The sequence below is a fragment of the Lactuca serriola genome, chromosome 1 (genome assembly GCF_051521515.1).
Source record: "Lactuca serriola cultivar US96UC23 chromosome 1, Lser_US96UC23_V15, whole genome shotgun sequence".
Lineage (NCBI taxonomy): Eukaryota > Viridiplantae > Streptophyta > Magnoliopsida > Asterales > Asteraceae > Lactuca > Lactuca serriola.
In genome coordinates, this window is record NC_136408.1 from 57,431,822 (window position 1) to 57,447,516 (window position 15,695).

Consider the following 15,695-nt stretch of genomic DNA (forward strand, 5'->3'; position numbering starts at 1 on the left):
TTATCCTCTCATAGCCTCCCTCCTATCAGCCTCCATTTCTCCAAATCACCCCTTGCAAACCCTAGATCCCTTGTGTGAGTTTTTAGCCTCAAAGTGTGTGTGCTTGGTGCTAAAATGAGTATACAAGCTTCGTGAGTATATAAGCTTCATTGCTAACATGAGTATACAAGCTTCGTTGCTAAAATACAATGTGAGATTCGTATGTGCATCAAGTTTCTATTCAGGAGTTCACAACCCAAGCCTAATGACCGAATCGTGCCCTATTGACAACTATGTGTATCGCAAACATAGAGAATAAAATGGTAAAATGCACTCAAGAGAATCGTGCGAGTAAGGAGTTGTCTACCTCCTGATAGTGCTATCCATAATAACCATAGGCTCAAAAGAGTTAATGAGTTGTGTTGAGAGATTTCAGGGACTTAACTGTGATACAGTCCTCGTGAATTAATGTAACATACACATACATACGAAATATAGCAACCAAGTTTCATACGAGTCAAAATAAATACAACGAACATAAATAGTTTAGGACATGCTTTTCCACCCCAAAAAAATTTAAAAACTGAAAATAGGGGGAGTCGTGAATACTCACAATGTTTAAAGTTGCTACAATTGGTGCCTAGGAATAATTGTGACAACCCAAAATTCTATTATGTACAAACATTAGCACTTCAATAGAAGTCAGAACAGTTGCAGTAAATTTTCAGACTTTTCAGTATAAGTTTGAGTATTTCAGGATTTACACCTAAAGAGATATCAAGAGAGAGGATGCACTAGGGTTATGTGCAACTCTGTTATTTCAAAACTCTATGATATTAGAGTTCATTTCTTGAATAAAATATTTTCTGCCAAAAGTCCCAGGAGTATATATAGGATTCTGAGCCATATTTATTCATTAGTTCCATTTCCAACTAGAGAAAACCAGATTCTCTCTCACAGATCTTCGGGTTTTCATCCCAAATCGTGAGTACCTCTCTCTAGTTGTATTATAGAGCTTAATATGTGCATAATAACATAGAAATCATATCCAAACAGCAAGATTTAAGAGTTTACCGCCCAAGAACATCTTGGACCGTAAACCCTTTTATAAGGGACAAATGAGTGCCTAGTCCTTTCCTCTTGATATGAAACTATGCTAGGCTTGTATGTTAGTGTGTATATAGGACTAGAAATCATCCATGAACACCAAGAGTAAGGTGTTCACGGCCCAAGAAGTTCTTGGACCGTGAACTCCAAACTCAAGGGCCAAAAGGTGCCTTAATCACTCCTAAAGCCTTGGACAATAGCCTTGATTTAATCCTAGTTAATTTTGGGACTTTAAATCATCAAAAACCCATCCCAAAGAGAGATTACGGCCGTAATCTCTAATGGTTTTGGTCCTTGGGTCGTGAACATCAAAGAAGGGTACCAAAGTGTGCCTAAGGCCTTCATTAGCCTTAGATAATTGTCTAAAAACCTATCCTAGTTGAGCATGGGACTTGAAGACATAAAAATACCATTTCCATATGGGTTTACGGCAGTAAACCCAAAAGGAAATGGCCTTGGGGCCGTAAACTCCTCAAAGGAGTGTATTTAAGCCCTAAACCCTTCCAAGGATTAATCCACCAAGTAGGAATGCTTCTAGGGATCATTTAGAACTTCAAAACACCAAATGACATCAAGCTTAGGAGCTTACGGCCGTAAACTCAAGGGTTTACGACCGTAAACTCCTTGTGTGAGGTTTCTTGGAGAGTAAATTCATGTATAGGGTCCTTTGGAACCCTAAAACCCCTAGCCTTGACCTACAACAACTTAGATGAAATCCTTAGGGCTAATAACACTTATTATAAGTGTTTAACATGTTCTAGGTGGTCTAAACATTTTCAATTAGTAGTTTAAAGCTAATTGGGTACATATATGTGTGATTATATGTTAACTAGGATCATAGCGTGTGTTCAAGACTTCACTTGACACCTAGCAATCCTACATCTTCAGTACATTCGTACCACTCACTACAGGTGAGTACATACCCCTTAATCAATGGTTTAAATGTTTTTAATTGCTTTCATGGGGGGAATACAAGTCAAATACTTATAGTTATTACATCAATCACATGTGATTAATAACTACAAAACCAGTGATTTTCTTATTGTTCAAATTGTTTATCAAACTGTTTTGCTTCAAACTATTTTACAAATTCTTATACTTATCAAATACATTTACTTAAGCTTTGTTTTACTTATTATCAATTGCATGGCTAGGTATGTATAGTTATATAAGCAATGTTTAAAAAGCTTAGGAAGGCCTGCCCGCCCTATTTCCTTTTCATGCTTGAGATGTGGTCTGGTGGGATATCGGGTATCCGTCCGAAGGTCATTTAAATATTAGTTATATATCATGTGTACATATATAGTCATAAAGGTTCTTCTAGTTCATTCAATACCCTTGGGTAGCAAGGGGTATACTTCCATGTTCATACGTACCAGTTACATCACTAGTAAGTTACCATAAGGGTAGCACAGGAGGATACTATTTCTATTACTAGAACAATGAAACATACAATGAGTCAGTTCATTCATGAGTCAGTACGAGTAATACATACAGTACATTACAGCTAGTACACATAGTACATTACTATACATGCTAGATAGAGAGAACATACATTACAGCTAGCACACGCAGAACATTTCAGTACATACAGGCTAGACAGAGAAAGAGTACACCTTTCAGTTAGCACATTCATTACATGTACATTTATGCAGTTATGTGAACCATTAAGCAGGTCATGGCACTTCCTTCCATGACCGTTTTTGTATCCGAATCTCCTTAATTAGGGAGCGTATGAGTTTGCGTATAGATCTATATTGGATTGACTATCCTACACCTTGCTGCTCGCTACAGTGGGACTTGCAAGTCTACGGGTGCCAAATGTCATTTCTTACGGCGTCTTACATCGTCGTTTTACTAGAGTCGGTAGCAGGATACAGGTCGATCGCATGTTTCATTGAATACCTTTTGTTTTAAGGTAGTTTGTACCACGGTAGTCACTTATTACAAATACTACGGTACGATAATATTTTCCCATTTGCATTCACTTCGTGAATATTCACACGATGCACGGTAATGTAGTAACTATATTTTTGGTTAATGATAGTCAGAATTGGGAAAACACACACACTCTAACAAGAGACATACACATAGACACTAGATGCCTTGGTAGAAGGCTACAGTTAGTAGGGAACATAGGGTTTTCTAGAAGAGTTCAAACATTTTACAAAACATTGTACAAAACATCCTACAAGTACTTACATACAAAGTCAGACATTAATATACTTATGATCTCACCAGCATTAAGCTGATACTCGCTTTCAAAATAACTTGTATTGTCAGGTCACCACTAGACAGGTACAGGTGCCAGGCTTTTGAGAAGATGGAGTTTGTTCAAGACTCATCTTTTATTTTGATATGTATATTTTTGGTGTCTATAACTTTGACAGAACACACATGTATGAAATTATACTATTAATGCAATGGATGATGTTGTTGCTTGTTTACTATTATTCATTGTTTGTGATACTGTACATGACGTCCTCTGCGCCAGAACGTTTCCGCCGTTCATGGTTTTGGGGTGTGACAATACACCAACACCTTACTACGGGGATCCTATGTCACACCCCCGAACCAGACGGTGGAAAGGTCTGGGGGCTTGTGCGTGACTTCATCCTTGTAGTATCATCAAATATTATATAATTGAAACATAACATCATCGCCATCACACATGTAATATAACAACATACATTGTTTACATCAAGTATTGTGTTTAAATTTACATGCCAAAATAATTAAAGTGTGATGGAACAAAATATAACAAAACCTTCATTAAACTGTTCAGTCCAACCTGCTTCAACGGTTTCCTAAGAATACAAGTTAATTTGAAAAGTTCAACATAAAAATGTTGGTGAGTTCATAAGCATGTTTTGAGAAAATGGTTTGTATAACTTTGTAATCACTAGAAAATCCTGTATTTTCTTAAAATAGTTTAGTTCATTTGTGTCCAATCTTGTATTAATGCATGTGTGTTTTTGTTTAGTAGAATCCCAAAAGTAAGTGAAGAGAATGTAAAGAGAATGCCCCCAAACAACCCTATGCTGTCTGTAAAAGAGAATGTTGGTATATCAACCCCTGAGGTTGAGCACCAGTGTGAGTATGTTCCCGAGTAATCCAAAGAGAAAAGAGAATGGTCTCCTGTAAATTGCATAACGTTAATTCTTGTAAGTGAGTCGTTATAACCATGCTAGATAATGGCAAGTTCGCATGTCTTGGCATTTATGAACGCCGACAGAAAATAGAAAGGTTTTTGTTCACCCTAGACTGATGTAGTCTAACTGTAGTGAACAGCTCGGGTGTGGGGTGTCATCCCCGTATAGATCTATACACAAACCCCCGCTCTCCCTCCAAGAGACTAGGCTACGATCGTACACTCAATAGGTGTCAACCGACACGTCTCACTGGATCCTTAATCGAATTTTACGCTAAGAGAAACATATAAAACTCATTCCAGGCCCAGTGAACCATATAAGCGAACCACTAAGGCTTACTAAATCCGTAAGTCACTTTTAGGCCCGAAAGGAACGAGATTATATAACATGGGCCCAAATATATGTAAAAGGACAACTAAGGCCCATTTCACATGTAAGATATTTACACGTCCAAATAGCACGCAAATAGTATCCAAGGTCTGTCGCGCATGTTAATGGGTCAATGAGGCCCAATAAACATATAAATAGTATTCAGGACCTATCAAACATATAAATGGCCACTAAGGCCCAACATCATGAAAATGACAAAATTAGCCTGTTTGCTATTGTTTTGCTAGTATTAACTCAGTTATTTACTAAAATAGCATAAAAATCCCATTTTTTGTAAAAATGACATTCTTGGCCCATTAATCCAAAATTTTGCAATTAAGGCCCAATTTTAGTAAAAATAACATTTTAGGCCCTCTTTTGGACAAAACTTGTATTTTAAGGCTAGTTTTTTGTAAAAATAACACTTTTAACTCATTTTTGGCTTGATTTTTGTGAAAATATACATTTTTGGCCCATTTTAGGAAATTTCATCTTTTTGGCCCAAATGTTCATAATTTCGCAATTTTGACCCCTTTTTATAAAAAATTTACATTTTTTACACAACTTTCTTGAAAATGACAATTTAACTCACAAAAGACCAAAAATTACAACTTTTGGGTCCAAAACCGTGAGAAGTCCAAATAAGGCCCAATTATGAAAATATTTACATTTTTGGTCCCTATAAGGTGTCAAATGTCGAGAATAGCCATTATTTAGCAAAAAATTTCTTTTGAACCCCTTACTAGCCGAGACCTACATAAACAACCCATATTTTGTCACTTTTGTCATTTTTAGTGCCTTTCATGAAGTTTTCTTAGATTCAAGTATCCTTGATGTATTTTTAAACCTTTTTCTTGTGAGATATGTTAAAATAAGTGTTATTTTATACCAATATCATCATCTTTTAGTAGATCTTTTAGTTCATGAAGTTTATAGCACATAAACACATATGTAACCAAAGAAAACACACAAAATCATGCATACACACATAGATCTACACAAAACAACTTGTATTCTCTCCAAAACAAGATAAAAATAAAAAATAAGGGGTATGAACTCACTTTGCTATGATGTTTTCGGTTTTGGGTGAAGGATAGATAAGATTTTGGCCTTTAGCAAGCTTTCTTGAGTGGATTTCGAGATCTATGTAGTTCTAAGAGCAAGGACCATGAAATGAAGTGTTAAGAAGTGAAGATTATGATAAAATGGAGTTAAAAACTTTGATGATAGAATAACTTACCAAAATGATGATCTTTGATGAAGAATTCTTGACGAACACATATACACTCACACAAAATTTAGAGGGAAAGAGATGGATGAATGTTGAAGGTTGAGAGGAAATGAGTTAGTCTTGAAATGTGAGAGAGGTTAGAGAGTGAGAGAGAGGCTGAGAGATAGAGATAAGGTGGGAGAGTGGTGAGTTTATTTATGAAGAGAGTAAGTTGATGTTTGTCTAAATACATGCAAACCTTGCATGGATATCCATTAGGCAAAAATAAGGTGTCACCCCATTTCCCTCCCATTTGTTTTTCCTTTGTTTTTCCTTTTTTTGTTGTTGGGTCGAGAGAGGGGAAATAGGAAAGGAAAAGAGAAGATTTGGGCCCTTTCTTTACTTAGTTCAAGTTTATGTGGCCGAAAATAAATATTTTTCGGCCTATTGGGCCCTTATGAGGGTTCATGGCCCAATGAAGCCTATGAATATAGTTTACGGGCCATTTGGGATTATGAAACTATTTATGGCCCATCATGGCCCATTAGAGATAAGATGGATCATTCTAAGCCTACATGACCGAAAACACCTTAGTTTCATGGATGTGGGTCCAATTAGGGCCCAAATAGGGTTCCTTGGCCCAAAATAGTCAAATTGAAAGTTTATTGGTCCATTAGGCCCAATAAGAGGATCTTAGTCCATAATAAACTTGAACCAGGATTTTTAGGGTTTTCAACCCATAGTTGAATCTATGAGATGTATTATATTGGATTTTGAACTCCACTTAGGAGTTTGGATTCAAACGGATGATTTCATTTTAGCATATATTATGATATTCACTTAGAGTACAAGTTTTACAATAGCTGATGTTTACATGGGAATAGAATTTCCTAGCTGAAAATGCTAGTTGTGACATCATCCCCCCGTTAGAGAGAATTTCGTCCCGAAATTCTTTCGAAAGGTAGGATTATGAATGAGAGAATAAGTGAGGGTACTTCTGCTTCATCCGGTCTTCGCGTTCCCATGTGAATTTCGGTCCACGCTTGGCGTTCCATCGAACCTTCACAATCGGAATGCGGCTTTGTTTCGTACGCTTCACTTCCCTGTCCATTATCTCGACTGGTTCTTCGACGAACAAGAGATTCTCGTTTATCTCGATATCTTCTAAAGGAATGACAAGGGTTTCATCTGATAAGCACTTCTTCAAATTCGAGACATTGAACACAGGGGTTTACATTGCTGAGTTCCGAAGGTAGCTGCAGCTTATAAGCTACCGGACCAATTCGGGAAAGAATCTCGAACGGTCCAATGTACCGTGGGTTTAGTTTTCCCTGTTTCCCAAAATGGATCATCCCTTTCTAGGGAGAGACCTTTAATAGCACTCGATCTCCGACTTGGAATTCCAAAGGTTTTCGTCAATTGTCAGGGTAACTCTTTTGTCGGTCACGTGACACTTGGAGTCGGGCTTTGATTTGGATTATCTTTTATGTAGTCTCTCGAATGATTTATGGTCCTATAAGGATGCTGTCCTGTGATTGCCCTTTTGACAGCTGGGTGTCACCCACCTCAGCCCATCCAAGGGGCGATCTGCACTTGCGTCCATATAAGGTCTCAAAAGGAGCAGCCCTTATGCTTGTGTGATAGCTTTTGCTGTACGAGAATTCAATCAAGGGCACGTGGGTATCCCATGACTTGTCGAAATCGATCACACAGGCTCAAAGCATGTCTTCAAGTATTTGGATAGTTCATTCGCTTTGGCCATCGGTTTGAGGGTGGTAAGCAGTGCTCATGTCTAGCTGTATTCCCATAGCCTTCGGGAGTAACTGCCAAAACTGTGAGGTAAATCTACTATCCCGATCCGAGATTATATATATCGGCACTTCGTGGAGTCTCACAATCTCTTTGATATAGATTCGCATTAATCTTTCCATCTTGTACGATTCTTTTATTGACAGGAAATGAGCGGATTTAGTTAACCTATCGACAATCACCCAAATAGCATCCAATCTGGCTGCCATCTTAGGTAATTTGGTCACGAAGTCTATAGTAATCCTTTCCCATTTCTACTCGGGTATTACTAGCTGTTGTAATAATCCCGAGGGATTTTGGTACTCCACTTTCACCTTGGCGCAAGTGAGACACTTGCCCATGTAAGTGGCGATCTCTGCCTTCATATTTGGCCACTAATAATGTTGCTTAATGTCCAGATACATCTTATCCGAACCCGGATGGATGGAATATCGCGTTTTATGGTCTTCGTTCATGATCATTTATCTGAATCCCCCAAGTTTAGGGACCCAGATTCAATTCATGAAATAGTAAGTTTCGTCCTCCTTGGCTTCAAGGCTCCTATCCATCCCACGCTTTGTTTCATTCGTGACGTTCTCTGACTTTAATGCATCCGCTTGGGCTTCCCTGATCTGCGAGGTTAGGTGGGATTGGATGGTTATTGATAAGGTTTTCACTCGGCGACCCGAGTATTCCCTTCTGCTCAGGGCGTCAACTACCACGTTAGCCTTGCCTGGGTGGTACTTGATCTCACATTCATAGTCACTTAGCAGCTCAACCCACCTTCGATGCCTCATGTTTAGCTCCTTCTGGTTTAGAATGTGCTAGAGGCTTTTGTGATCAAGGAAGATGGTGCAATTTGTACCATAGAGGTAGTGCCTCCAAATCTTTAGGGCGAAAACCATAGCTCCTAACTCGAGATCATGGGTGGTGTAATTTACTTCATGCGTCTTTAATTGTCTGGATGCGTAATCTATCACCTTTCCATGTTGCGTAATGACACAGCCTAACCCTTGATTCAAAGCATCACAGTAGACTATGAAATCTTCAGTTCCCTCAGGTAAGGATAGCACCGGTGCACTACAGATGGCTCGTTTCAAGGTTTGGAAGAAGGCTTCCTGCTTTTCCATCCAGTCGAAAGACACACCCTTTTATGTCAATGTGGTAAGGGGTTTGGCTATCTTGGAAAAATTATGTATAAACCTTCGGTAGTAGCCTGCGAGACCCAAGAATTGATGGATTTATGTTGGTGCTTTTGGGATCGCCCAACCTTCATTAGCCTTGATCTTGGAAGGATCTACATGAATCCCTTCCTCGCTAACTACATGACCCAAAAAGTTTACACTGCGGATCCAGAATTCGCACTTGGAGAGCTTTGCATATAATCTTTCAGCTCTTAAGGTTTCCAAGACTTGACAGAGGTGTTGACCATGCTCTTCTTTGCTTCGAGAGTATACAAGAATGTCGTCGATGAAGACGATCACGAAATTATCAAGGAATGGGCGGCAGACTCGATTCATGATGTCCATAAATGCAACGAGGGAATTTGTTAGACCGAAGGGCATCATAACAAATTCATAATGACCATATCAAGTTTGAAAGGCAGTTTTTGGAATGTCGTCTTCTCGGACTCGAAGTTGATGATAACCGGATCTTATGTCTATTTTAGAAAAAGTAACTAGCTCCTTGAAGCTGGTCAAATAGATTGTCAATCCGAGGAAGTGGGTATCGGTTCTTGACAGTGATACTATTTAATTCCCTATAATCGATTCACATTTTGAAAGATCCATCCTTTTTCTTTACAAACAAGACCGAAGCTCCCCAGGTTGAGAAGCTTGGTCAGATGAATCCTTTGCTCAATAGCTCGCTTAGCTGGCTGGATAACTCCTGCATTTCAGCGGGAGCTAACCTGTAAGGTGATTCAGCAATTGATGTGGCTCCTGGTAGTAGGTCGATTTAGAATTCGACTTGTCTTTCTAGGGGTATCCCCGGAAGCTCTTTTGGAAGTACATCCGGGAAGTCACATGCCACTGGGATGTCTTTGATGTTTACTTCTTCATTGGTTTTATCCACAACGTGAGCGAGAAAAGCATAGTTGTTCTTGTGAAGGCACTTTTGTGCCTTGATGCACGAGATAAGACGAAGATTGGCTCCAGGTTTATCACCATAGATTATTAGGGTTTCGTGTTTGGGTAGATGAAGGCGAACGGCCTTCTCGCGACACATAATATCAGCATGATGGGGGCTTAACCAATCCATGCCTATTATCACATCAAAACTCCTAACAATTGGAGAATTCGGATTGTAGTTTTCAAAAGGAATGTCTTCAAAGGATTGACCAACAATTGGAGAATTCGGCTCGGTGTCGGTATCACTTGCAGTATGAACTTGATCTTCTATGTTTATTAGTGGAGATGATGAAGAAGCTTGAGCAAGTTGTTGTTGCTTTGCTTGTTTTGCTAACTTCTTCAACCTTTTTGCTTCTTTTTCAATTTCTAGATTGTAGAGTAGCTCACCGGTTCTTGAAGACCTAGGCATAAAAAATGAAAAAACAATAACCAATTTCCCCGGCAACGGCGCCAAAACTTGATGGGATGTCAAGTCCACCAAGCAAATTACACCCTTTTATTTGGAAATAAAACGTAATATAATGGTAAAAAGGGGTATCGATTCTCGAGGAAATGGTTGTATTCAATCACCAATGCAATCTAAAAGAACTACTGTAAATAAACTAACTAACTACAATTAAACTAAAAGGGGGTGTGTTTGATTACTTGAAAACTAAAAGACTTGAATAACTAAAAACTTGCAATTAAGCAAGATAGTGAGATGCTCAAATATTGGATAGAGTTGGTTAACTAAGGCAATTCAACACAATGAACATTTGTGTGTTTATCATTAGGATTCAACATGAAGCTTATCATTCATCCCAAATTGGTTATAGCAATCATGAAGCATGATATCCCAAGATTCCTCATAGGTAGTATGGAGGTTGGGGAAGCCCACAACACACCTTCTTAATCAAGATCAAGGGTTTAATTGAAGCAATTGAACCCAAGAAGTTAATTAGCCTTAAGAAAGAAGGAATCCCCAATTCCTAGAGGATGTCAATGCTTACACATCCATAAAGGAGCTATGACTCACAAACTAGAGATGATTTTTACCATCATAAAGCCCTTGTTCTAAGTTAATTCAATGATTCAATGCAAAACCAAAGAAATAAACTAACAATAGCTCATTGAAGTGCCAAGCTCATGATCAAAACATTAAACAAGCATAAGAAATATGATCTAGAACCATAAACATAAGATAATTGATAATCTAGCATGAATCCTTCAAAAACCCACAAACATTCAAAGGTTTTAACCAAAGTTAACCAATATAGAGAAATTAGTCACTCATGGCAACAAAATAACAATCACCTAAGTCTAATTGTAAAAAGAAACTACCAATATCTTGGAAAGATGAAAAGAAATGAGTCTTGAGCTTCAAAATCGCCTCCTCCAAGTCTCCAATGGTGAAAATCAAGAGTCTAGCTGATGGATCTGATCCCCCAAGGTTATGGTGTGCCAAATCACAAAAATGCCCAAACTGGGCAGTTGCGCGGGTACCCGCGCGACGGAAATTCCACCCACGCAAGTGTTGCTGTAATGGTATTGGCTCTTCATTTCTCCACTCCACCCTTCCACTACCAAAGATTCATTTGGTCCCCTCCATATCCATGTGATTTAAACCAACCAACCATCATTTAGCTTCAAATGTGGATGCTCTAAACCCAAAATAAAAGTCCAATATCCATCTTCACAAGCCCACTTCATCCAAGCCTTTAGATAATTTTTAAGCCCAAATCTTCTGTTATGGATCCGCCAAGCCCAAAAATGCCTCAAGAGCCCACTGAGTCCGACTCCAATCAACCCGCAACCGCAACGAACACCGAAAACCTGCAAAAATACCTTATGCAAAATAAAAAGCACCCGGTACGATCCATAAGAAAGAAAATAAAGAATATACAATGCATTAATAATAAAAACATCTAAAAATTCTAAAATAAACTATAAATAGAAGTAAATAAAATAAACCATTAAAATACCCCAAGCTTAAACCTAACTTGTCCTCAAGTTAGAACAAGACTAAAATGATCTTGGGATGAGCTAAACTAAAAAGGAAAAAAGAAAGATACTATAGAACTTGGTCAACATCAGTCAACATGGTCAGAATTAGTCCTTCATGGACCCTACACATCTTCCAAATGTTCCCCGCTTTAGAGCCAAAAACCACATTCTCAACCACTTGATGTGCAAATAGATCACAGTTGGATGTAGTCGCGGTGTGCAAGACAAAGGAAACAGAGATGCGCCCGGTGGGGACACCTTAAATCGACAATGCAGATCATAATGCATGAAGGAAAGGATCCTCTTCACACACTATGATTCCTACATTTGTCAAGCTAAAGTGTATAATAACTAAATAGGGCTTTTTAGCACGGCCTCCGGGCAAACATCCGGTTTCAGAGGCTTCTCCCTTGTACTGTCCTTTACAGTCTACCGTCTGATCGTCAGGGCCTTTTCTCACCAAAAATCAAAAATAAAACAAAAAATAAATAAAAATTCTATTTAACCTAAATCTTCAATCTTGAACTTCTTTTATTTGGTCTTTAGTCTTCTTTGCTGCTTGATTTTTTTAGAGAAGTCTTGAACTTGGAGTCTTGTTCTTCTTTTTCTGTTGCTCTTTTTCTTCATTTTTCTTGTCTTTGTTTTTGTTTTTTTTCTTGAATTTTCTTACTTGTCTTTTATTGTCTTCACTTTTCCAACTTTTCTTCAATCATTTTTTAAGGTCTAAGGAATTTCACCATATAACATAGGATGGAGGCTAACATGAACACCTAATAATCATTGACAATGTGCCAAGATCAACAAAAAAGGGTGGGATATGACTCAAAAATGGGTGTTACCGAAAAAACTTGGTCCCAAAAGATGTGAATTGGGAGACTCACTTCAAAGTTCATCAAGCACCTCAATGCAAGGTGTGATAAACAAAATCTATCTAACTATCTACTCTGGACCCCTAGAAAAATGATGACCTATCTTAAAAAGGTGGTGAGAATCTAACTAAGCAAGGCTCGGACGAGACTCGGGAGTACTAAGGGGTACTCCCCCCCAAAACCAAGATGCGAGTCTTCAATGACTTCAAAATACCATACCGGGCTAATCTTTGCTTGCACACATTGGCATGACCAACCACATCCCTCCGCACCTAGACCCAATCAAGCTACCTGCATCTGACCCGCACACAAGTGGTCTCAAAGTGGTCTGTGAGGCTCAAAACGTGTCCCGTTTATCCAATACAAGGAATTACATATCAAGACCCGGGACCAATCTATGATTCAATACTTATGACTCGACGCTCTAGTATATGTAGGGATGAGAAGACAAGAGAGAACAAAAATGCATGAACTTAAACTAGAATACATCTAAAAAGTATGAAAATTAGAAAAGAAAGAAATAAAATATGCAACATATTGTTTTAATGCAATTTTTATGAATGACCTAAATGACTTAATCTAAATGCAACTATATACAACCAAAATGCAATAAAAAAATTTAAAAGAGAAAGAATACCCAACCCCAAGCTTAAAATTAAGCATTATCCTCAATGCTTAGGATGAGAGTAAGGAAGGATCATACCAGGATCAAGATGGAGGAGGTATGCGAAGACGGTATGGAAGCAACACATGGGTCGCACAATGATGTGTGGGTGGAGTTCTTGGCCGCCTAAATACACATGGATGAAAGCTTGGTCGTGCAAAGGAAGCATATGAAACGACTCGAAATTTTCTTATGAAGTGACATATTTGAGCGGGTACCCTCGCAAACTTTGCGCGGGTGGTGGGGCAGTGGCACGCACAAATCAGAATACATCCCATGTTGGGGTAATTTTCAAGCTCAGATTTGCACGACTATGGTTGGGTCGCGCAAGGGTCGCGCGGGTGGCAGTCGGTCGTGCAAATATTTGTGCGGGTGAAGATCCGGCCGCACGCATACATCAGAATGCATCCCATGTGGGGTTAATATGGAACTCGAAATCTGCGCGGCTGGGGTCGCATGCGCAACGGCTGCGCGGGCACCCGCGCAAATTTCAAATTTTTAGCATTTTTCAAACTTCACCAAGATCATTGCAAGACTTACATGTGCTCCTATTTAGACCAACTTCAAGCTTAGAAACACCCAAAACTTTAAGTGGAGATTATTTATTTACAATGCAGTTATTTAACGTCTTTGCCAAGACTTAGCCTTGTTTCCATCAAGCTTCGTAATTCGAAGTTTCCAATGTTATGTTGTCAAATTCTCCCGTGTCAAAGACTTCATAAAATGGTTTCAAGCGTTGCCCATTCACTTTGAATACTTGGTTTGTTTCTAAACTCTTAATTTCAACCACACCGTGATCAAACACTTTTATAACAATAAAAGGTCTGTGCAATCGAGATTGAAATTTTCCCGGGAATAGCTTTAACCATGAATGATAAAGAATAACTTTTTGACCCTGAATAAAGTGTTTTTAGGTTATGTACTTGTCATGAAATGCCTTTTTCTTCTTTGCACCTTTTGAACCTTTTAATTATCTTCTTCTTGAGAACTTCCATCATTGGATGATTCAATCTTCTTTGAGCTTCCCTCTTAGGCTTACAATCATCTTCCATGAGTATCTTGTTTGTGCATACATTAGGGCTTATCTCGTTTATTGGCTCAATCACATCAACCCGATACAATGGAGAAATGTTGCTACAAAGATGTTGAAGTGAATGGTTTCTCCATCAAACTCCATAGTTATCTTTCCTTATGGACATCAACGATTGTGTGAGCGGTATGCATGAAAGGTCTTCTAAGGAGGATCATAGATGATTTGGAAGGAGTCTTCTCCTTAAGATCAATGACATAAAAATCCACGGTAAAAACAAGTTGATTAACTTGTATTAACACATCCTCAAACACTCCTCTTGGAGACACACTTGACTTGTCTGCTAATTGAATGATTACTCCAGTTTCTTCCAAAGGTCCAACATTGAGAGATTGAAAAACCGAATATGGCATCACATTGATCGAGTCTCCAAGATCTAACATGGCCCTTTCGACATGCAAATCACCAATGGTACAAGGGATATCAAATATTCCTGGATCATTGCATTTGGGAGGTAACTTCTTTTGGATAACCGCAGACACATTTGCATTAACTTGAATATTTTCATTTGCCTTGCATTTTCTCTTCTTGGTGCATAAATCCTTGAGGAATTTTGGATAACTTGGAATTTGCTTAATAGCATTCAATAGTGGAATGTTGATTTGCACCTTGCGAAAAGTTTCAAATAATTCATTTTCTTCCTCTATCTTCTTGGAAAAGGCTAACCGGGAAGGGAAAGGTGGTGGTATGACCAATGGCTTTATGGTCTTGTTGGAAGATTCGGGTTGACCAATGTTTGGAACAACCGGTTCCTTTGGAGGAACTACAACCTTTGTAGGCTCAACAATAATGACTTCATCTTCTTCTTCTCTTGAAATTCTTTTAGGGTTTCTTTCTCCAAGTGTTTTCCCACTTCTCAAGGTTATTTCACTCACATTGTGGTTCCTCTCGGTTTGAGATGGAAGTTTTCGCCTTTGTTCCATCTTGTTGAGAGCAGTGGCCAAGTCTCCAATTTGTGCTTGAATGTTGGAGAAAGTGTTCTTGCTCTCTTGTTGAAATTGGCTTTGGCTTTGAGCAAGAGAAGTAACGAGTTCTTGAATGCTCATTTGATGGTTACCACTTGATTGGCCTTGTTGTAAAGGTTTTTGGTAATTTAGAGGGTTAAAAGAAGTATGTGGATATGGAGTTTTTTGAGAGGTGTATTGTGGATGTTGAGGCTCATCAAAATGTTTGGAGGATTTTGCTTCGGTGGGTATGGGTTGTTTGGGTTATTCCTCCAATTTGGGTTGAAATTGTTTTGAAATCCCATTGGTCTTGGTTGACCTTGACATCCTCCCATTTCATTCACATCTTCTGGTTCATTACTAAGTGAGTGACACTTATCCGTATAATGCACCGTCGTTGCACAAATGCCG

At 38.7% G+C, this 15,695-nt stretch overlaps 1 protein-coding gene across 1 annotated transcript; it reads right to left on the bottom strand.

The window, feature by feature from the left end:
- Positions 1-14,429: 14,429 nt before the first annotated feature.
- On the bottom strand, positions 14,430-15,386 carry LOC145055546 (uncharacterized). Its single transcript, XM_079003908.1, has one exon. The coding sequence runs from the start codon at positions 15,384-15,386 to the stop codon at positions 14,430-14,432; it is 957 nt and encodes a 318-aa protein (XP_078860034.1).
- Between the last annotated feature and the right edge of the window lie 309 nt (positions 15,387-15,695).

Coding starts and splice junctions, on each gene's coding strand:
- LOC145055546 (XM_079003908.1), bottom strand. CDS start 15,386: ATGAGCATTCAAGAACTCGTTACTTCTCTTGCTCAAAGCCAAAGCCAA.